This window comes from Saccostrea cucullata, unplaced genomic scaffold (genome assembly GCF_032062105.1).
Source record: "Saccostrea cucullata isolate Sc308-1 unplaced genomic scaffold, CSIRO_AGI_Scuc_v1 ctg8109, whole genome shotgun sequence".
NCBI lineage: Eukaryota > Metazoa > Mollusca > Bivalvia > Ostreida > Ostreidae > Saccostrea > Saccostrea cuccullata.
Genome location: NW_026927027.1, coordinates 1 through 23,585, shown reverse-complemented (window position 1 = coordinate 23,585; position 23,585 = coordinate 1). Strand labels below are relative to the sequence as shown.

At 31.9% G+C, this 23,585-nt stretch overlaps 1 protein-coding gene across 1 annotated transcript; it reads left to right on the top strand.

Annotated features, from left to right (window-relative positions):
- Positions 1-4,539: 4,539 nt before the first annotated feature.
- Positions 4,540-23,578, top strand: LOC134273296 (uncharacterized; the record flags this gene model as incomplete). The annotated part of the gene is made up of 4 exons (XM_062755486.1): positions 4,540-4,665; positions 4,814-5,032; positions 8,384-8,686; positions 23,076-23,578. Coding segments are annotated over 4 exons (1,151 nt in total), but the record flags the coding sequence as incomplete, so codon positions are not given.
- Between the last annotated feature and the right edge of the window lie 7 nt (positions 23,579-23,585).

Genomic DNA, 23,585 nt, shown 5'->3' with positions numbered 1-23,585 from the left:
CATCTCTTGCATTAATGATGAACCTGATCTACCACCCCAGGGACCAGCCCCCCCCCCCACCTTATTACAGAAATGAAGTCTTAGAACAGTTACAATTCATCAATATAAGTAAGCCGTCAGGTCCGGGTGTTGTTTCACCTCGGATTTTAAAATATACTACACGGTCAATATACAAACCAAGTACAAAATTATTTAACATATCACTTGACACTGGAACACTTCCTAATATTTGGAAAATTGTCCAGGTTACTCCTGTTTATAAAAATAAAGCAAATGCAGATAATGCCAATAAAAATAGACCAATATCACTATCAGTAACATCTGTTGTTTGCAAATTATTAGAAAAAATTTTGTCAAGTATCAACACAACTATATATCTGAAAATTTAACAATTAATATTTGTTTATTTGCTGATGATACTTCACTCTACATTATTGTTGACAATAATGTTTTCAGTTCTGCAAACTCATGATAAGACAAATGATTTAGAGAGTTGACTCAGTGTTCAAAACAATGGTAGATGATTTTAACCCAAAAAACAGTAAATGTAATTTTTTTCTCATCCAAATGTTAAATTTGGCTAAATGGCCCAATGATTGAACCAACATTTAGGACTAAATTTTCAGTGTGATGCCGACTGGAATTTGCACATACAAATTACTTATGAAAAAGCATGTAAACGTTTAAATGTTCTACGAATGTTAAAACATTCTCCTTGTGGAGATGCATTAATAACAAGAGGCCCATGGGCCTTATAGGTCACCTGAGCATTATTCAACAACTTTCCAGTGATTAAATTTGTTTTAAGCCAGATGCTATAGCATTTACAATTTGGTAATCATAACTATACACTAAGCAGTTCCTTAGTTTGGTTACTTAATACCCATAGGCAGGGTAGGGGAACAAAAAATGCAATTCAACAAATCAGTAATATTCAGCAAAAATCAGTAGTGCCGCTACCACACAGGAATCCTTGACTCTTAGGCTTTGATCCACACATTGCACAATTTTTGGAAAGGCATCCTTGCTTTTCAAAAAAATTTGATTAATACCAAGGAGCACATTTCAAACAATTCATTCATTTTCAGTATATAAGTATAGCCCCCCCCCCCCCCTCTATGGTACAACTGACCCTGGGGCCTTGAAATTTACAATTCTTGAAGATTTAGTCCCTTGCTCATAACTATATAGGTAGTTCATTTGCTTAAAACCTAGGAACAAAGAACAAAATATTCAAAGATTTAATGTTTTTTCACTATACATGTATAATCAATAAGCCCCCCCCCCCAACACCAGAATCCCTGACCCTGGGGCCATAAAATAAAAAATTTTGTTACATGCAATATTGCTTAAATCAAAACTATGTACTTAGTTAGTTTATTTAATACCCAGAAGCAGAGAAATGGATTTTCAAAGAAATAATGTATTTTCACTATATAATCAATAGAGCCCCGCCCTAACACCAGAACCCCTGACCCTGGGGCCATAAAATTCACAATTTTGGTAGAGGCACTCTTGTTCATCATAACTATGTACTTAGTTAGTTTATTTAATACCCAGAAGCAGAGAAGAAGATTTTTAAAGAAATAATGCATTTTCACTATATAATCAATATAGCCCCACCCTAGCACTAGAACCCCTGACCCCAGGGCCATGAATTTCAAAATTTTGGTAAAAGACTCAATGCTGATTACAATCATGCATAGAGTTTGACTACTTGATGTCCAGGTGTAAAGAAGAAGATTTTTAAAGATTGCATTAATTTTAGTGGTTTTGGCCCCACCCCCCAGGCCCCAGGGGGGCAGGGATCATGAAATTCACAATTTTTGTTCCCCTTCACCCATAGATGCTTTGTGCCAAATTTGGTTGAAATTGGTTCAGTGGTTGCAGAGAAGAAGCTAAAAATGTTCAAAAGTTTACGACCGATTGACGACGAACGACGAACGACGTACGACGGACGACGACGGACGAAAACAGATAGCAATAGGTCACCTGAGTGACTCAGGTGACCTAAAAACATATATGTCATTTATCAAACCAGTTGTAGAATATGGTGATGTTGTTTGGGATAATTGTAATGAAAAGGAATAATCTTTATAGGAAGAAGTTCAAATTGCTGCTGCAAGAATTAGTTTAGAAATGAGAGTGAACTCATAAAGAGCACTTTTATAAGAAAAATTTGGGTTGAATACATTGTCTGACTGAAGGAAAAGTACTTGAATTAATATTATTTTACAAAATAGTGTATGGAATAACACCCACAATACCTTCAAGATCTTTTAAGACCTTGCATTTCACCTCAAACTCAATACTCATTAAGAAACCATAATGGTCTTACTTTTCTTATTCCTCAAACTTTACAAAATAGTGTATGGAATAACACCCACAATACCTTCAAGATCTTTTAAGACCTTGCATTTCACCTCAAACTCAATACTCATTAAGAAACCATAATGGTCTTACTTTTCTTATTCCTCAAACTAGGACCACATCATATATGAATAATTTTCTTCCATCTACAATTAAACTATGTAATAATTTACCATACCATATTAGAAGTTTACCAACACTATCTTTTTTTCACTAATGCCATTAAAAAGACTCATTTTAACACCCAGTAAGCTTTTTAATCATGGAAACCGTAGTCAAAATATTATTCATTGTCAGTTAAGAAATAATGCCAGTAGTTTAGTCATTTACAGAAAGATTACATAAGTGATTGTTAAAAATGTGAAAACTGTGGTTTTCATACAGAAAATACATATCATTTTTCCTTTAAATGCCAACATTATGCTGAACAAAGAAATACTCTTTTGAATTGTATATCTAGTATAGACCTGCAACATCCTGTATCCCTAAATATTTTTTTATTTGGTGATAGTAATATTTCTTATGCAAAAAATATGAAATTGTTTGAAATTGTTTGATTTTGTTCATAAATATATATCACAAACCAAAAGTTTCATAAATAAAGTGAAACTATGTAATATTTATTCCAGTTCTTGCTTAAATCAAATATACACTTATTGTACGTTCATAAATTGATGTAATTCTAATTTTTTAATTTTTTTTCTCTCATTTCCACAAAAACCAGTATTCAATTGTTGTTTTTTTTTCACTTCACTCTTATTTATTTTTTTTAAATATTTTTTTTTCTCAAAAACTCTATTTAATTTTATGGTAGTTATATATAACTTATTGGTAATATATAAACCTGTTACTTTATGATTATTAATTAACCTTGTATATGTGGAGAGCCAGGAGAGGGCTTATATTGTCTATGCCTGCTGCCAAATCCGTTTATGTAATTGTTACATAATAAAACATGTTCAAATCAAAGGTCTTCCTATAAAGAATACATATGCAAAGAACAAATGACTTATTTTCTACTGTTCAAAAGATATGACAAAAGTAAAATTTCTGTGTAAAAATGGATCATCTGAACTCAAGATCATGGTAAAAAGGTCAAATTTAGTGGCATCCAGAGAAAGGTCTTGTCAAAGGAAAAACACATGTTAAATATGAAAATCATAGCTCCACTAAATCAAAATTTATGGGGAAGGATAAAGTTTATCCAGACAAGAAGACAGACATACAACTAGACAGACAAACAGACAGACGGACGGACATGAAAAAAGCTTCCTTTACGGGGACATAAATATGACTATTTTTTTCTATGAAAATATTGCTATATTGCAAGACTTTGTTTTTAAAAATTAAAAAGATATCGAAAAAAGAAAAACGATTATAAAAAGCTTAAATTTTATACTATCTTTGATAGAAATCACGCTTTTATTTGCGACAGGCAATTGCAATGGTTCGTGGACTTAACTCTTTCCTCCCAAAATGACATTGATGCAATTTTAAAGCAAAGCAATAACAACAAACGTGATGAAAACAAAAGGTTACGGTTTAACACACCCCCTACAGTATTTTTATAACTCTGAGAAAGAGGGAACATCAAAGTTTGAAAAAAGCAAGACTCTACAGGAGTAAATTTCTCTCCAAAACTAACAATGAAGTAAAAGCTATTATCTTAATAGGAAGATTTTATTGGGGTAAGTATATGCCAGAGCAATAAAAACACTTCTAGTCTCCTGGGATGTTTATCTACCAGATGATGGAGATGGATTGATGTTATATTACCACTGACCACTTCAAAATTCAAAGGAAAATCAAAACATCGCCTTGTAAAATTACAGATTTCTAAAGATGGAGATATCTTATATCATTAAAGATGCAATTTGATTAAAATTATTCCATACTTTCTGTATTGAAAATATCAAAAATATGAAAATCAATAGTATTATTTAATATATATAGATGTATTTAAAATAATTTTCAAATGAGACGCTTCATAAAAAATAAATAATTACACAAGTCATTACATCTCATTTTCCCTTCATTTCAAGTATCTAGTGAAAGGGAGAAGGTTGAACAAATCAATGAAGAGCATAAATGTATTTTAAGTATATCCTTTTAAAAAATATATAGAAGAAATTGAATAGTTTCATGTACAATCCTTTTTGTGTTTTACAGATAAGATGTTTCAGTTTTATGAGGATGATCCCTCTAAAATTAAGTTTCTACGTCTAACTGAACGTATTCGAGAATCATTGAAAGAATGTGATTTACCAATAATGAAACATCATTTACTATGTCTGAGTATGTATCGTTCTTAATCTCTTGAATTTTCATAAATTAGATTGTATAAACAGAACTGGTCATGAACTCAATAAATGCTTTTATCTTTGATTATCATTCCACAAAGTAACATGTTCTTAAACTAAAATATATATATCTTCATTCGTAGATCTTCCAAGATATGGGATAGAAGAATCAGCCAAAATTCTTAATCTGTTGGACATCTTCAGCTTTCCTTTGTCTCATAATTATTTTAGCAGTTCTGATGTTGTATTTATGCAGCTTCTACTAAGATGTTTAGGAAGAGAGGACCTGGAAGAAATGTGTATACAATATGCCACTGAGGAGAGTGAGGCTTTGTGTTACTATGCAGAACGTACAAAAACAGGTATATGTACTTAATGTGTGAAAGCAAAGTTATCTTAAAATCCCAATTAATTATATACATGTAGCTCATTGTTGCAAGTTTAAGTGCTTATTCTATTTTATAAAAATATCGCGGTTCTCTCGATCTTATGAACGATTTCCTAATCGTTTACAAAAGGCGCCGAATTATTTTAGCCGATAACATGTCACTGTACCATATTTCGGTTCGCTTACAAGATGGCCCTCAAAATACTGTTATCTTTTGCAGATCAGTTTTGCCTGACGCCACGCGCAATAAAATGCAGTTATTTATGATATTTTTCATAATAATAATTCAGATTCAACAATTAAATATCAAGTTAAACAAATTAATCAATATTTCTTATACTCTTGACTGCAAAACATTTAGTTTACACAGAAAATGCATTCAAACACCCAACACAAAACATTGATCTTACAAGATACCAGATATTGTATGTACATTACAGTTATTATAATGAAAACCATAAAATTCAATTGTTATATTTAATGTAGGACAAAACACCTTTGTATTCTATTTTAACCAATTATCAAGTACCAGAGAAAAAAGAATTATATTACTATTTTGACAACAATGAATGATCCTTGTAATACAATAATAAGCTTTGGCATGTTTGTATCAAATTTTGTAAAAAAAATCGGAGGATCCTATATATTGGTCACTTGGGGTCATACATTTTGGTCTGTGTTTGTGTTATTTAAGTGCAATAAACAAGCATGTAACAATCTATTACAAAATGCAGTGTAACTTTTGTTCCATAAATAGTAGATGGCTGATATTTGGACACATATATACGGAGTATCCATTCTTTAAGTACTACAAGGTTCAAGGTCATATCAAGAGGTCAAAGGTCAAATATTGTGACGTCATCTACTGAATCTTTTAGTTTTTGAGATCATCTACTGAATCTTTTAGTTTTTTTTGCCATTAAAACTTTTTTAATCGCCAAAATATCTGAAACCACTGGTTCAATTTTCTTAAGTTTTACACATTTTAGTTTAGGGCCAATTTGAATTATTCTGCTGATTTTTTGTAAAAATGGAATAATACATTTTCTCTTAAGAACATTAAAATTGCCGGATATTTACATGTGAATTTTCAATTCCGATGCTATGTATGTTTAATTTTAACATAATATCATTCTCCAATTTTCCAGTATCAATTTGACTTACTGATTTAAAGTAACAAAAACTTTTTTAAAAGTATTACACACATTTTGAAATAGATCAATTAATAACTCTAAAATAAGGCTTATTCTCAAGTCGAATGTCTGATTTCACAGTCTTCTTACAGGGGTCTAATAGGCCATATTTCAGACAATGTGGGCAAAAAATGTGTGATTGAATTTCTTTCATATCATACATGAAAAGAGATTTTGTATCTTGGAACAAAATAGCAAAGTTTCAGAAAAATTGAATTTAAGGAAAACTTTGACTATCTATTGTGTCCTACCTTAATACTTACTCAATAATAATGCAAAATACTCAATAAATACTCATTTTATATTTATTTCTCAATCTTCTATCAACCATAATAATCTTTACTATCACAAGAGAATGAAGTGTTTACTTCCTTCATTTTTTATTTCTTTGTTAGGCTTTATACGATCATATCCATGTTTCATTTTTACTTCGTTTCTTATAGCTCCAGGATCAGTTAATTTCTCGTCTACAAAAAGGATACTACAAAAATACCGCGTCAAATGCCACATGCACATTATCATCGACTCTTTTCCTCAGATTGTTCTATTAAGGTGGCTCATTACACCACTTTTTGATGACGTACTACACAAAGAAATGAACCTCCATTGTGTCGACCGAATTGCTCAAGGAACGAGTTGAATAGATACCTGTATAATATGACCCTGACCTTTAAAACGCTTTAAAAATAGATGAAACATGCGGTATTGTAAACAGTGAAAACAAAGTAACAGATTCATTATGCATAAACCAAGAAAAATTGCTTTTTGGCAGAAACAAAAGAAAGCAACAGTCAAATCTTCGTTAAGCAGGCAATGTCAATTTCATAGCCATGCATGCAGTGAACTCGATCAATCACTGACATGTATGAATGGAAGAAATTCAAGTTAAAATCTACAACCTTGTTGAAATTAAAATTTTATTTTGTTGCGCTATTTATTGTGTTAAAGTTAATTAATATATTTGTTTTATTGATTTAAATGTATACTCTGGCAATTTAAAGCTTTATTCTGAATTTGAGATGTAATGTCAAACGTTCCATAGTTTTTTGAGTCTTGGCTAATTAGGAAAGATAACTCTTGAAAGTGGACTTTTTATACTAAATATTTTTTAAATTGAATTTTTCATTTCCTTTAAACTTTCCTCATTCAATTTGACACATGTAATTCATTAAAATACATAAATTGTCTCTTCAGAACACATTTTTTAAATGTTTTATGCATAGATTAAAAAGATAATGACATTAATTGTTTTCTAGGAGGAAATTATTTTTTCAAATAAAATTATTATTAGGTATTATGAGGTATTTGTGTGTTCTTGTCTTCAGAAGATGCCCATCATTTGACACTGAAAGTTCTGAAATTCTGTTAATAATAAACCTGAAATAAAAGATTTCACTAAAATGAAACAAAAACTAAAAAAAAAATTTAAAAAAAATTTATGATATCAATACCCCTATCTGGAAATTTGACATCTACATTATAAAAGGTGCTGTTTTGACATCTAAAATAAACTATTGATGTTATGAGCCACCTTAAATGAGTGCAAAAACTAAGAATTTGGAAATAAATAAAGTTTTTTCTTGACGCTTGATTTTTAAGCTTAAGTGTTTTTAATTGCATTTTTTAAAATCATTTTTAAATAACACATTGTATGTGGACAGCCAACATTAATACAATTAATTTGATAATTTTACTTGCTATTCTTTTTCACGGATATACCAAAAGTGGTCTAGTACAATCATTAACAAACTCCCTCCAACTGGTTAATGGGACATCCCTTTTTGATTCAGTCTGTTCTCCAGCTTTTCTTTAAATATTACTAAATAATGTAGTTAAAAGGTAAGCTTATTCAAAACAGAACTTAGATTAAAATTTTGAGCCTTCTTTGTGTATTGACGTTCCCTCGTAGTATTATCGGATTTTTTTTTTATTAGGAGAAAATTTGATTTTAAAAACAGATTGTTCTTTAATTGCTTTAAAGTGTGATAATATGAAGAAGTGCAAATTTTGTACAGACAGCCACAGATTTGATGAAATTAAATAGACGCACAAAAAAATTACTTGCAACGAATTATATGATCTTACCATTGTCTCATTATTACGCTTAATTTTTTTTTATTATTATTTTGTAGAAAATGGATGCACACATGTGCAATTTCACATTTCTAAAAATATTAATAGCTATCCCCGGAAAAATGCAGAGAGATTAAGAGAGACTGTTGCTGAACTAGTTGAGTGTCCTAAACACAGTATTATATTGGACGGAATTCTCCGTTCAAGTAGCTTCAACTTAGTGTTTCAAATGAAGAGGGAATACGTGTCAAAACTGATAAATATGCAGCCGCAAAAGTTAGCTGTACTTGGTAGATACGCAGTGGACAAAATAATTGTTGGTCAGCAGACGATTCCTATAGACTCAAATGAAACATGCACAGGTAAGTATAATTTAGTAATTGATACAAATACAGACACCTACTATCATTCATCTTAAACACACATCTAGTCTTCAACTGATTGATTTTTTTTCATTTTAATATGACGGTTTAGAAAAAAACGTTTTATTTTCACTATGGACAATTAATGAAAAGGTATGACAATGTTCAAATCTTGCGGGATTTCTTGTTCAGAAAAAAACTAGGCATCCTTACGCAGCTATGATTAGACTGTCCAAAGGCTTAAATTGCATGAAAAACAATAATTTTTATGAACTAGATTTTAACTTTAATATGCAATCCCAGTCAACTAGTGATAAGAGTTTCATCAAGTATAATATAATAAAGCATTTTGTTGATGTCACATGACTTTGTTGATCACGTGACGGACATTTATGATATTCTTAATTCTGCACCAAAATCGCATCGGAACAAGTGCAAACACAAAAAAATTATTGAGAAAAGTTTATTACATCGATCAATTTCTCGTGATCTCAGGTACATATAAAATGCTGGGGGCAAGTCTGATTTTTTTCCTTTATAAAATATTTTACGAGAAATTCAACTTATCAACATCAGAAAGGTATTTTCCATTCTGTATCGCGTTTTATTCGAAAATGGATAAACTACATACAGTCACCTAGCAAATTCAGTTAGTTGACACATTGCTCATTTAGATTCACACAGAATATCCTTAATTTATCCTTGTTACTCACTTGTGCCAGTCGAATGTAAACATGATTCATAAATTCTAAATCTGTCTTCAGATGTGTAAGGGGAGCGGTTTAGATTTACTTTTTCGCTTTTGTGTGAATATAAGTATGTCAGACAAGTAAAAATGAATAGGGACAAGTAAATTTCAAATGTGCAACATTATACAGTACACTTGAGCTAAAAAAAAAAAAACCAAAACAATCGCGACGCTTGAATTAAGGTAGGATTCTTCCCATATTTCTTATATTTAAAAATTAAAGAAATTTTCACAGAATTAAGAAGACAGTATCAGGAAGTGATAGTATCAGTGAAATTAAATTTGGCCATTTTGTATTAGAGGCAAGGTCAGGTCAAGGTCATTATCTTTTTCCTCGACAAAAAAAATAAAAATTACTGTTGCCAATCATGGGATACCTACTTCTATTTCAAAAGTTTAAATATTGATCTTTTCGCATAAAAACATATTAATATATCGGGTCTATAGCATGATCTCATCAAATTTACATAAATAATTTAACTTAACTGAATATTGGCTAATCCGAATGTTCTCTGTTTTTCTTAATTTTTTTAGTATATATTAGTTATTTTCTATGCTTCCTATATTTACCTTTTTCTTATTTTCACCTATTATAAAGTAGTCTTACAAATGTATAAAATGATTAAAAAAAAGTTTTGATCGTTTACAAAGAGAGAAAAATACTTTTTTATAGATTTTCTGCTCTGATCTGCACTTTGATTGATTGATTGATTATATACTAATTAACGTCCCACTCCAGAATATTTCACTGATATGGAGACGTCACCATTGCCGGTGAAGGGCTGCAAATTTGGGCCTACGCTCGGCACTCAGGGCCATTGAGCAGGGAGGGATCTTTATCGTGCCAAACCTGCTGTGACACGGGGCCTCGGTTTATACGGTCTCATCCGAAGGACCGTCCCATTTAGTCGCCTTTTACGACAAGCAAGGGGGTACTGAAGACCTATTCTAACCCGTATCCCCACGGGACGATCTGCACTTTGATAGGAAGCGTTTAAAAGTTAACAAAGTTCTAGTTTTTTTGGAAAATCATATTCATTTGATATATTTTGAAAGTTAAGTCCGTCATTGTTAATTTAACTTACATTTGAAAATTTTTCCAAGTCTTCAATTGTGTAAACATTATAACTAAATTCATTTTTCTATTATAATTTTGAGACGAAGAAAAGAAGATATTTTCATTCGCCAAAATTCCGCCAAAATATAGTCCCTGCTAGTTTTTAAACGCAGTTCTCCATTTCTATTTAAAGATGTACAATTGTGACGAGGAACGAAAAATATGGGTTTTTTTAAAATTCCTTACATCTCCATATATAAGACATATAAGCAAAGCTACTTTGAATGTTTCATCTAGTCAGAAACCAGAGAAGAATTCTACAACGTAAAAAAAACCAACATGCTATTTGAAAAAAATGAAAAATAATATGACACTTTCCCCGTCATCTAAGCTCAAGTATGCAGTGACTTTACGTCATATTCTATTATTACGTCATGTCTAGGTAGTTCAGAGAAGTTACTACAGTTTGAATAGTTCGATATTTTACCGACAGCGTACATCCAGACATGTCTTAGACACTTATTAGAACCCGACACTATTAATGAAGAATTTAGTCGATTGCTTACTTATATTTCTTGATTCCAATAGAAGGTCATTAAAACCAACAAGTTATTTTATAAACACCGAGAATTAATTAACAAAGTTTCATTTGAAGGCCCTTACAATTTAAATTATTGAGATACAGCTATGAATTTTCAAAAGGTGTTCACGGTTACCTACTTTTTGGTAAATGTACTACAAAACGAAAATGCCTGAATTAACAATTTGATGATTAAAATCCAAATAGTGTCTTAAATATTTAAATATACATGTAGCCGTAAAATTTCAAAAGGTGACCAACTTTCTGTTTGCGTATTTCAAGTAACAAAGATACATCAGATGAGAGGCTTTGATGATTCTAAGCCAATACGCAGAGGTAATAAGGAAGCATACAAAAAATTTACCTTGACTACATCAATGCTTCATTATGACGTCATAGTAGGCGAGATGACGTCAATTGTAGAACACAAGTTTTTGTAATTTTGATATTTAGAGATGTTATAAATAACTGTAGAAAATGAATTAAAACATGTAAACATTAACAAAAATAAAATGCTTTTATTTTGTTATACTGTGTCTGTCATTTTGATTAAAATCTACCACAGATGGCGTCGTATGTGTACATCTACTAACTTGGGAATTTGTCTTGTTGTGTAAAGAGAATTTGATTAAGACGGCATTTACAAAGATAGGTAAAATGGGGTTTAAAAGGAAATATCGTGAATATTATGTGAAATTCATATAGAGTTCAGATAATTAAACAGGTATGCTAATTTATTTTATCGATCATATTCTCTTTCGAAGACAATCAGCTATATACGTATCCCAGTCAGCCTTTCCTCTGTCATTCGTGACAAATTTATAGTGGGATTCTAGTAGCTTATTTTAGGCAAAATAGATGTTTTTCAACTATATTATTTACTCAAGACATTATTAAACTCAGGGGTATTGTTGTTCTGCTAGCTTTTTTAGTTAATAGAAGTCACGTGTTGCCGTGGCGGTGGTGCACGTCTTCGTGTTAGACACTCTTTAATCTATATGCAATAGATAATAATATTTTATGTTTATCATACCTTTTGGTAATTTATCAAACTTAATTTTCTTCGAAAAGTCTAGCTTTCCCGAGAAATGACTTATATGCTTCCTAAACATGCCCGCGTAAGTATTTGAAAATTATCAAATTTAAAAATAAGGCCATCGTGCCCTACTTTCCAAGTGATGTACTCTGAGGATCCATGATGCATCAACTAACAAAATTTGCTGATTCTTAGACAATTAGTATCTGAAATATTTTTATATACGCATAACATTTCAAATGAAGGTCACAGAGAACTACTTTTTAGACGACATACACCGAAGACCCAATAGACATTAATTGACGATGTGTGGTATTTCTAAGCCAATTTGTACCTGAAATATTACAAAAAGCCATAACTTTTCAGAAGTAGGTAACAGAGAAATACTTTTTAATTGATTCTTTCCAAGGACCTAAGATATCTCTTGGATATTAATTTGATATTTATAAGCCAATTATAAGTACATGGAAATTTTAAATATATCTAAATATTTATTTCAAAGGTAAATCACAAGGATCTACTTTTTAGTTAATATTCTCCGAAGACCAAAGATACATCAATGAACAAAGTTTGATGATTTCTAGCCAATTAGTACTAAAATATTTAAAGACAGCTATGGAAAGTAAATGAAATATTTCTCATTACTGTGCTAAAGGATGTGCAAAAGTCAAAGTGTTCAAAACAGATATAATAATGGGCAGCGAGACAGACAAATCGACAAACCGATCACATTGTACATATAACATTTTTAAGAGAAAGGCCGGGGACTTAAATATTGGGAAAATATTTTATATAACCCAGAAATCTTAGAGATACATTGATTTCACTATAATTTCAAATGTTAATTTTCTTTCACATATGCATCTCAAATGTTAAAGACTTGCATAGTCACAAGCCTACAAATACAATGAAATTTTTATTTTTTGTATACATACGTTTGAAAATAAAGCATTTGTCAGAAAATCGCCCTGCAAAAATTATCAATTATATGAGAGTAAGCCTACAATTTTGATTGACTAAGATCTAGCATTGTGGAAAAATATCATGTTATTTTCAGCTGCTTGCTATCTTCCTGGTGAACATTACAATTTATTTATTGGATTGGTAAAATTATTTTGGAAAGTTATTTCACTTACACTGTACTGTACAACTATATATTCAAGAAGTGGTGTAAATCAGATGTGGATACTAAAAACTTCTAAAGAACTTTTGGACAATTTGAAATCACAAGACTTTACAAAAATCGACAGCTTAAAAACTTACGACTTTTCAACTTTATACACAACAATTCCCCACGACAAATTAAAATCGAGGCTTTTTGATATCTTTGACAGCTGCTTCTTCAACAAAAATGGAACTCGTAAGTTTACTTACCTCGTCATTGGTCATTTGAAAAATTATTTTGTTAAAACAGATTCTGATTGCACACATAAGTACTCTGAAGTTGACATCAAAAAGATGCTTGAGTTTCTGATTGACAATATCTATGTGGTTTTTGGAGACCAGGTATTCCAACAATCTATTGGAATACCCATGGGTACAAATTGCGCTCCGTTATTAGCAGACTTATTTTTATATTCATATGAAGCAGAATTTATGCAAAATCTTTTACGTGATAAGAAGAAAACACTTGCTGTGGCCTTCAACTCGACATTTAGATATATCGACGACGTATTGTCAATTAATAATGATAATTTCCATTCCTACGTCGACACGATATATCCTGGTGAGCTTGAGATAAAAGATACCACAGAGTCCGACACTTCTGCTTCATACTTGGATATTTTACTTGAAAAAGACACTAATGGTAATCTAACAACCAAGCTATATGATAAACGTGATGACTTTAACTTTTCTATCGTCAACTTCCCTTACTTATGCAGCAATATACCTTCATCACCTGCATACGGAGTATTTATATCTCAGTTGATTCGATACGCAAGAGCATGCTCTACGTATGAACAATTTCTTAAACGAGGTAAATTATTGACAAGCAAGTTGATGAAACAAGAATATCAACAGTCTCGTTTAAAGTCATCATTTCGTAAATTCTATGGTCGATACAATGACCTTGTCAGCAAATACAATTTATCATTGAGTGAAATGCTGACTGACGTTTTTCATACCAATTGTTAGTCCATTATTTATACACTGAATTGACCACGGATTTTTTCCGTTATTTCCTGATCATGACAACGAGCACACGGCGGGTGTGACCGGTCGGCAGGGGATGCTCACTCCTCCATGGCACCTGATCCCACCTCTGATGTTTCAGTGGTCCGTGTTTGCTCTGCTCTTATTTTGTATATTTGTTTAATGGACGTTGAGATTGAATACTGTTCGTTATTTCCATATCCTTCTTAATACAGTACCCGCAAGTGAAGCAGACAGAGATCATGACGCTTGCTTTCGTGCGCCGGTGTACAATTATATTCTTTCTCTATTTATTCATAATTTTCTTATATGATGTATTATTATACCTCATATAAATAAACACAAGTAAAGAAGAATTTGATTGGCTGAGGTAGTCACGTGACCGTCGTGTTCGCCCTGCAACAAAACTTCGTGTTTCCCGCATTCGGTTCACCTCAACTGACTACGCTATCCTACATCTAGATGTAATCAGCCGAGAGGTACAGAACGTGTTTCACGCTGTGTTCCCCGACTGTGACGTCACAATGCGGCGAATGCGATGATTAATACCGATTTCGATTGTTTAAATCTTTGATTAATTATGTCGATATAAAATCTTAAACTATAAATACTTAGAAAAGTGTTTCCATGAGTGGGGAATGGATGGTACTACACTGCAGTGTGTAAATCAGAATGACTTGTCAGGAAGTTTTTTTTATGAAACGCTAGTGGTGTGACTTACACCTATTGGTTTTTCATATTGTTCTCATCAAATGTTTACTTTATTTATTAGATTCTCTTTATATTTTTTACATTGTGCTTGATTCGGTATAATAAAATAATTATTGCATGAATGTTCGGGAGACATGAAGATTTCTTCGCCCATGAAAAATCATATTCCCCTCGGGCGTTGCCCTCTGGGAATATGATTTTTCATTGGCGAAGAAATCTTCATGTCTCCCTCACTATCATGCAATAATTGTATAAAATCATCATGAAACTTGATGTGCAAGATCATAAAATGTTACTCTTTGCTATGACGGGGAAAGAAATTCAATAAAGCAAAGAGAAACAGAACTGTTTTCCCTGTCTACGACGTTTTGGGACAACCCTCGTAAATAGCTTGATTGTTTGCAATGAACCATACATTGTATGGAGTAATGTTTGGACATAAAAACGCATCATGTCTCCTTATGTTGACAACGTTGTGAGCTCTCGCTCATTGAACATACACATGTACGAAGCTTGATAAAATATATTGATTTGTTTCTTTGAAATTTAGAAGCAAGCACAGTGTTTGCAAAGAAAGGTCCATTGCATATGCTATGTCCATCATTGCAAAAAAAAAAAAAATTAGAGGTTAAACCCCCCCCCCCCAAAATTCTACGTTTGTTTTTCAAAATAGTGCTAAAGATTAAAAAAATTCGCATTACTGATTATGTGATGGAACATGTACCAACCTTATAAGACCATTTGTTATAAAAATATTTGGTTGCCCTCTCTCCCGATCTATTGCCTAGAAATGGCGCCACCGACTCAATTTTTTTTTTTTTTACACTTCATTACACGATTTTTTTTCTTCCGTCAACAAACATGTTTAAATGATTAGGAATTTTTTCTCACTTATAAATTAAAAACACATCCCTTTTCAAACTTGCTTTCACATAACAAGTATCATATTTCACCATCTGCCTTCCTTCACTAAAACGATCTATCCAATCATTGATTGAATTTAGAGGAAGTCATTTGTCTTAATAAACTGTGAACAAATTCTTATACGCTACTTCAAAGGCTTTTTTAAGATATACCATAAATATTTTTAAGTCGTTTGTTGAACGAGTTCCACAGAAACAACCATTTTTCGTCACAAGTACCTGCATAATGACATCTTTTTTACATTGTAAGAAAATCTTAATTCAGCATATGCTATTTATAGAACTTGTGTCTGGCTATGTGTGCACTAAATTTGTTTCTAATCTGAATTGTGGTTTTGTAGAGATAGTTTGCGAACTTTTTGATCACACCTTGTACTAGTAGGTACTAAAACAAGGTCATTCATATCGATTTTATGTGTTTAATTTTTTTGTCTTTTCATTGGTGATAATTAAAATTTTGATAGATATTATGTTATCTGTGGCAAACTTACAAACTCTTAATTCTTAACTTTGATGGTACTCACTTTTCCTTACCATGAATCAAAGAGTATAAGATTTTTCTTTTATATCAATACGTACACTTTTTGACAACTGCCGATAATAAAACTTAATGAATTACTTCAAGCCACACTATAACACATATCCTCTTTTAAAAGTGTTCATACTAATTGAAATATTTTGCAACTGTAATTCTCTTCTACATTTAAAGATTGTTATGTCCCTCCATATTAAGAAGAGGTCTGGAAAACAAAATTCTGTGCTAAAAATAGACCACGTGCTGCTATCCATGAACTACTTTCAGGGTTCTTTTCACTCTTTTTGAAGACAACGATACCTTGTTTTGAACTTGAAATTATCCTTTAAAAGTGCAAAATTTAGACATTTTCTCAACAAATGGTTGTAGAAAGAACATTAATGCACAGTTTGCGTATTTTTTTGGATTTTTTAAGGCTCTGCTGAATTCTGTAGCTGCACAGTTCTAAGGAGCATATCAAAAGCATTTTTCTGCATAAGTATAGATTATATATGCACAACATGCATTCAGTTATGCATATTTATTGTATCTTTATCATAAGGACATAAAATTTGATCAAGATATAATGTATTTTATCCATTTTAAGGAATTTTTACATTTTGTTCTCACTGTACTAAAGGTGGCCGTACATCCCCCTTAAACGAGGTAAATAATTGACAAGCAAGTTGATGAAACAAGAATATCATCAGTCTCGTTTGAAATCATCATTTCGTAAATTCTATGGTCGATACAATGACCTTGTCAGCAAATACAATTTATCATTGAGTCAAATGCTGACTGACGTTTATTATACTTATTGTTAGTCCATTATTTATACACTGAATTAACTTCCTATTTTCCGTTATTTCCCGATCATGACAAGGAGCACACGGCCAACTTCTGATGTTTCGGAGGTCCTTATTTTTCCTGTTCCTATTTTTCGTTGTTTCATGGTCTTTTGATCTGGAGTACTGTTTGTTATCTCCATATGTTTCATTATACGCCAATTTTAATATTTAAAGTGTTTTGGAAACATTTTTAACACATCTTTATTAAGGGAAAGGGTTGATTTTTGATTTAGAATCTGGAAAAAAAAATCATATCATCCTTATTTAACAGTGAAAAAAAAATTTCGGGTTTGCAGATATTTTTAAAGACTTTTAAGTGAAAAAAATTCTTATTTTAAGATTTAACAAGACGTCAAGACAATAACTGCATGTACTTGTTAAAGAACTGGGTACGGTATGTATAACGAGGCGGCCCTGTAAAATCGGCAAAAATTAAACGCACGATAACATTTTTTTAACTGTGTCAATTCATTGTTAAGGTTCCCCTTTATGAAAAATTGGTATCAATTTTCTTCAACTCACGTGACCTTTTGTGTATATAACGTTCAAAACCGGTCAAATATTCCGGAAATCACCTATTTTGGACGTTTTGCTCCTCTTCAAATTAATATTTCGATGTGGCCGCATCCGAGTACATATGCGAAACTTTGCAGAAAGAACAAGTATACTTTGGTAACTAATATGCAAGAGAAAAAATAACTGTACAAAAGTGCGGCCACGTCCGTTTTTAAGAAAAACTGTAGTTGAAAATACTTCGTTTTTGGATACATGTGACTTTTCCTCCTCATTAAAATATATGCTTTTAAAGAAATTAAATGTTGAAGTCTGAATCTGAATGTGTTATCATCTAATCTATACTTTTACAGAAATTTATTGTTTAAATCTGTATCTTAATGTTATGAAAACCACCTAAACTTTTCTTCGTAAAATTTATCAAGGGACATTGCATGGAAATCAATGACGCATTACATTAAAAACATGACGTCACAATGAGCCGGCATATGTTGAATAACCAAATTCTTCAGTCTTCCATAATAAAATAATAATATTATAAATTTTCAATCAATATATACAGTGAAAACAGTCAAACGACATAAGTTTACATTCATACATGTACCTCTTATTAAAACGGGCGTCTCCTTCATATTGGACGTATGTGATATTGACTTAATGTTCAAGAAGAGATTTTTTTAACGTTTTATTGAAAATTATTATGCAGCTTTTTTTAAAATATGATTTAGATTATATATTCATCATGGTGAATGTTGACATCAGTGTTTTCAAGACAGGTTTAAATTAAACATGCAATTCAAAGGCGGATCCAGGGCCGTTGCGTCTCGCCCCACCCCCACCCCCCCTCCCAATCCGCCATTTGATTTTTAAAAATTTACTTGTATTTTGTAAAACAAGCATGTACATGTAGTTATTTTTTTTTTGTTACCAGCATTAAACATGTAAAACACAAACTTATCAGTAGATCTACACGTATGGTATGAGGTATTCCAAAATATATTTTTACCGCCATGGCAATGTATTCTAAAATTCCTGCAAGGTGACGATTGGTTTTTCTAAATCAAAGGGGGGCAGATATTAAAGCAGATAGATGTTCGTTCCCCGGACCCTACCAGGATTGTGCTCCCAACTCCCATGAGGCTTCAACGCTGCTTCAGACACCCTGCCCTCAATACAATCCCCTCTCTCGTTATTAAATTCCTGGTCCCACAACTGTAAGCTATAAGGATCGAGTTCAGATAATGGAATAAAATTATTTTGAAAACTTTTGTATTACTACAGTTGTGAGTGTTTTCGGCAATTTCTACGCAATTTTAAAAAGAAACATGATGAAATCAAATATTTATTTGTGTCTGAATATAGATTAACAGTTCCCAATAGCAATTAAAATTTTTCATTACACAGACAAGTGAAGGCAATTTTAACATATATATGAATCCGCTGTATATTTAAGAAATAAAAACAAGCATAATCATGCATAATTTTTTGACAAGAGAAATGCTTTTCAACTTCCGCTGCATACAACCGATATATTTTGCTCGATTAGGACTTTTTCAGAAACTAATGAAGTCATTTATAAGATATTAAATTACTTTTTAAAAATTATCCGTGTTAAAACGAATGTATCAGACAAATATTGTTAGGATTTAAAAGAATTCCAACCAAATTATCCATGAAATAATACATTAAATATGTCATAGGATATCAATATTGATACAAATGACATTCATCAGGACTGGGAAGGTGGGGAGTGGTGTCCAGTCCATATCACCGTAGAGAAAATGGTACACATCAGATCAGAATTTTAAAGATGTCAACTTCCGTCTGTGATGATTATTCGTTCCGAAAAAATATGAAAAGTATTTTATCGTTAATACTACAAGAACAAATGACGTAAAACATTGCGAAGACCCCAGAAAGTGAATGTTTCCGAAGGAAGTGCGACAGGATTGGAATCGAAATTATAATTGTCACTGAAATCTATCAAATATCTATAAACATTTACATTTAGGAGGTATTGTAAAGCACAATCAATATAAAAAATGTCTGTTTAAGCAGTTTTTGTCTCAGTAGATGTCAAGTCACGTAAATGATGTAATACATGTCAGCTGTTCGTGAGGTATATTTTAAAATAATTTTTTATTAAAACAACTTTCAAGAAAAAAAACAACTTATTTTGTTAGAAAACTAATCTCGCTTTCAAAGGTAATTCGGGAACGATAAACCTAGCTCTGTAAAAAAAAAATGCACGCCGTAGTGACAGTGCACACACGACACAAAATAACATTAGTTTCCGTATATTAATAGCATACCTGTAACTGCAAAAGTGTCTCAATATGTAGCTTATAAAAATGTTAAATAAGAAAAGGGACTTGAACTAAGTTTTGATATTTTTAGATTAAGTGTTTTGTTATTCTGCATTTCGATTGTTTGTATTTAGCTTCATTTAAATAGAAAAATATATAGAAGTGTGTGTGTGTGGGGGGGGGGGGTACTGATTATCAAGATGTACAGTTATGACTACCAATGAACAAGTTTATATCAAGAATTTAATTTCAAACTAGAGACAGTCCTTTCCTTTTTTCTGTTGATCTCTCAACTTTGACTGTTGGTCGATCGTTTACAGCCGACATCAATGCAAGTGACTGCGCATTGCTTAGAAAACAAAACGCACAGACTTCTATAGCTGAGGTGGATAAACTATGTAAAATATACACATTACATTTCAATGTAGTATTATGTTGAAATTCTACAAGTCGAGAAAATCATGCCTGTTAGACAGTTCTACTACATTTTACTACTAAATTCTGGGATCCCTTCCCGGAAATTCGTGTTTTTTACCTCCCGCTTGAAAATCAGGAGGGTTATAGTAATCGATATGTCCACCCGTCTGTCTGTCTGTTACGCTTTAAGGGTACCCGTATGTTATCTGCATATCTTATTATGCCACTGAATGAAATTCAATGAAACTTTCACAGAAATCTTAATAACATATTTCCATTGTGCACCTTTTATTTTACTTTTTGATCCGACACATGTTTTGGTTTTCTAACGGCAAAACATAAAAGAGAGGTACCCCCAAAGCGTAATAGACGGGCGAACACCCCCATCACTATATACCCTCCCACTTTTCAAGCGAGGGTAAAAAATCTAAAATCAAAGAAAAATTGAAAAAGGCATATTATAGACATATAACCCCGAAATAAGGAGTAATTAATATGTTCATAAAAAAGACCCAACACTTATAGCGCCGTCATTTGTTGGAATGAAAGGGGGAAGTTCTGTTGATAGCTTTTTCATTGCCAAAAAAAAAAAATTGCCAACTTCGTAAACTATACGTTCAATATTTTAAGTACTCACCTCATTTCATCTGGATGAATAAAGTTTCGTAGATTAGCGTGTTTGGTACAATCGTTTGTCAAAAAATTATATATTTCTGAAAATAATTAAACTATTTCAAACTATCAACGATATATGATGAATTGAAAGATAGTTCAAAATGGTTAACTGGAATATTTGCAGGATTAAGTAAATAGTTCTCGGTTAAGAGAATTTACAGTTTTCATTTTGCGTAACGTTAAAATCAGTAACGTCGTGATGACGTCGTCACGTCAAAAGTTGTAATCATTGAAGAAAATGCACCATTTTCCCAAACCTCTGGCGGAAAAACGGTATGAGATAATTCCAAAAAATAAACTGATTTTGAAAGGACACATTGAGGGCATGTTTGTAAAAAACTTCAATCAAATTTAGAGACAGGGCCGCCTCGTTATACATACCGTACCCAGTTCCTTAAAATAATACAAGCTATAACAGTTTAAAAACGGTTGAAAATAAATTTTGTTTACCAATAAAAATACCAAAATGCAGTAAATGACACCATTAAAATTGAATATGATGTAAAGATGACAGATCAGAATTATAATATCCTGCACAGAAAGTAATGCTTCATTTCAGATAAATTCTTCACTTTCCGCCATCGCTACTTTTAGATTGATAAACAAACAGGCGTCAAGAAAACGAGATAGGCCGTTTGGAATACACCTAACTTTTGACATGGATGACAAATGTCTTACTCTTAATCGGTATCAATCATCTTTTCTGGACTGACACACATAAACCTTTTATTAATAATAATTGTTGTCACATCCTCTTGTCAAAGATTCCCCGCTGACATGCGTATCTATATACGGATCACGCACTTCTTTCATAAATATATCAATATTTATCAAAAAACTGGATTCTTAATTGCAGATATTGCTTAATTGTTTGGTATTACAACGACCTTTTAATAAAATTTTGGGGAAAATATTAATTACACTCCATGTGTTCCAAATCATTTAATCATTTCGTTTCACATAAAAATCAGCGTTTATATAGCGTGTATATCTTTAAATGTTTAAACTAGCGATGGACAAAAAATACGAACAATTAAGATTTACTTTCATTATCATTGGACTACCCATACATAGCTCGTCACGTTCGACAATTATCACATATTCAAACTCCGATCCTGATTCTTAAATGCATAGAACTTTGCTATATAGAACATATACCTGTGGGGACATCAAGGCCAGGGATGAAAAAAAACCCACTACTTTTCTTTACAATTGAATTCTCAAAGGAAACTACTTAGTCATTTATCGTTATGAAGAAAATGTTTAATGATTGAATTATCTGTAGTTCATTATAGGATTATGAATTATTTTGATAATTGAAAAACGACTATTAAAAAACTAAATACTCCATGTACACTTTAGCACACTTTTCAAATAAAAAGTCAAAGATTATCACAACAAAATAAGTGCGATCATTTTTTTTAAAGATTCATGTCTGGATGAACATTATACACAATTACCCTTTCATATTAAATTAAGGATATTGAATGTAAATCTTATCTATCTCTTTTTTAACTGTATTCATGCGGTATGAATATCTTTGGAAAGGGACGCTGAGATACTTTATATTTGTTACGGCTATTAGAAGCTTATTGTTCCTGAATTTTATTTCTGATACGTAATTAGGCTTTAACATATATTATATTTACTAACTTTGACCAATATTTTCTACATCTTTAAAAAAAGCTTTTAAGTACATTTTTCCATCTTCTGAGGACTTTGGACGTACATTCAGTGGTATTTCACATACTGATAACGTTTTATTGATTTCGTCCTTAGAAATAATTCTTCAAACACAAAAGACCCTTAAAGATAATTGTATTGTCAATAGCTGAGTATTCTCATGAAAAGTATTTGATAATTCATATGAAAACAAAGGAAATAATGTGTATTTCTTTATGTTTTAGATATGTGCCTGTCAGACTTTGTCTATATAGGACTGTGTCGTGAAGTAGGGAGTCCTACAGAAGTGAGGATCAGAAGAGAAGTTATGGACACTGAGGAGGTGTTGAAAAGACCTGTGAACATCTTGAGGGGATTTGATAGAATGACGAGTGGGAGTAAAGGTGAGGGATTCAGATTAATTACTTCAGATGAAGATTGGATGTTCTGGCCTCCAGACCACAAGGTGATATGTGATCTCTCTCAGATCAATCTCTACCGTATCCCACAACACATCGTAATCCTGATGGAGTGTGATGATGGGATGCCACCAGGATTTACCAGACTTAACTTGATGAGTCCATCAAACAATGCAAAAATATTTTCCTCCTGTGTGGTAATGAATAACACTGTATATATTTCAAGCACATTGTTCAGAGATAACCAGTTGCAATTGTTTAAGACCATCAGTGTCTCTGATACGTCTGTTTTTCCTCATGGACCTTGTTCTACACAAAGCATTGACACAGTGTTCT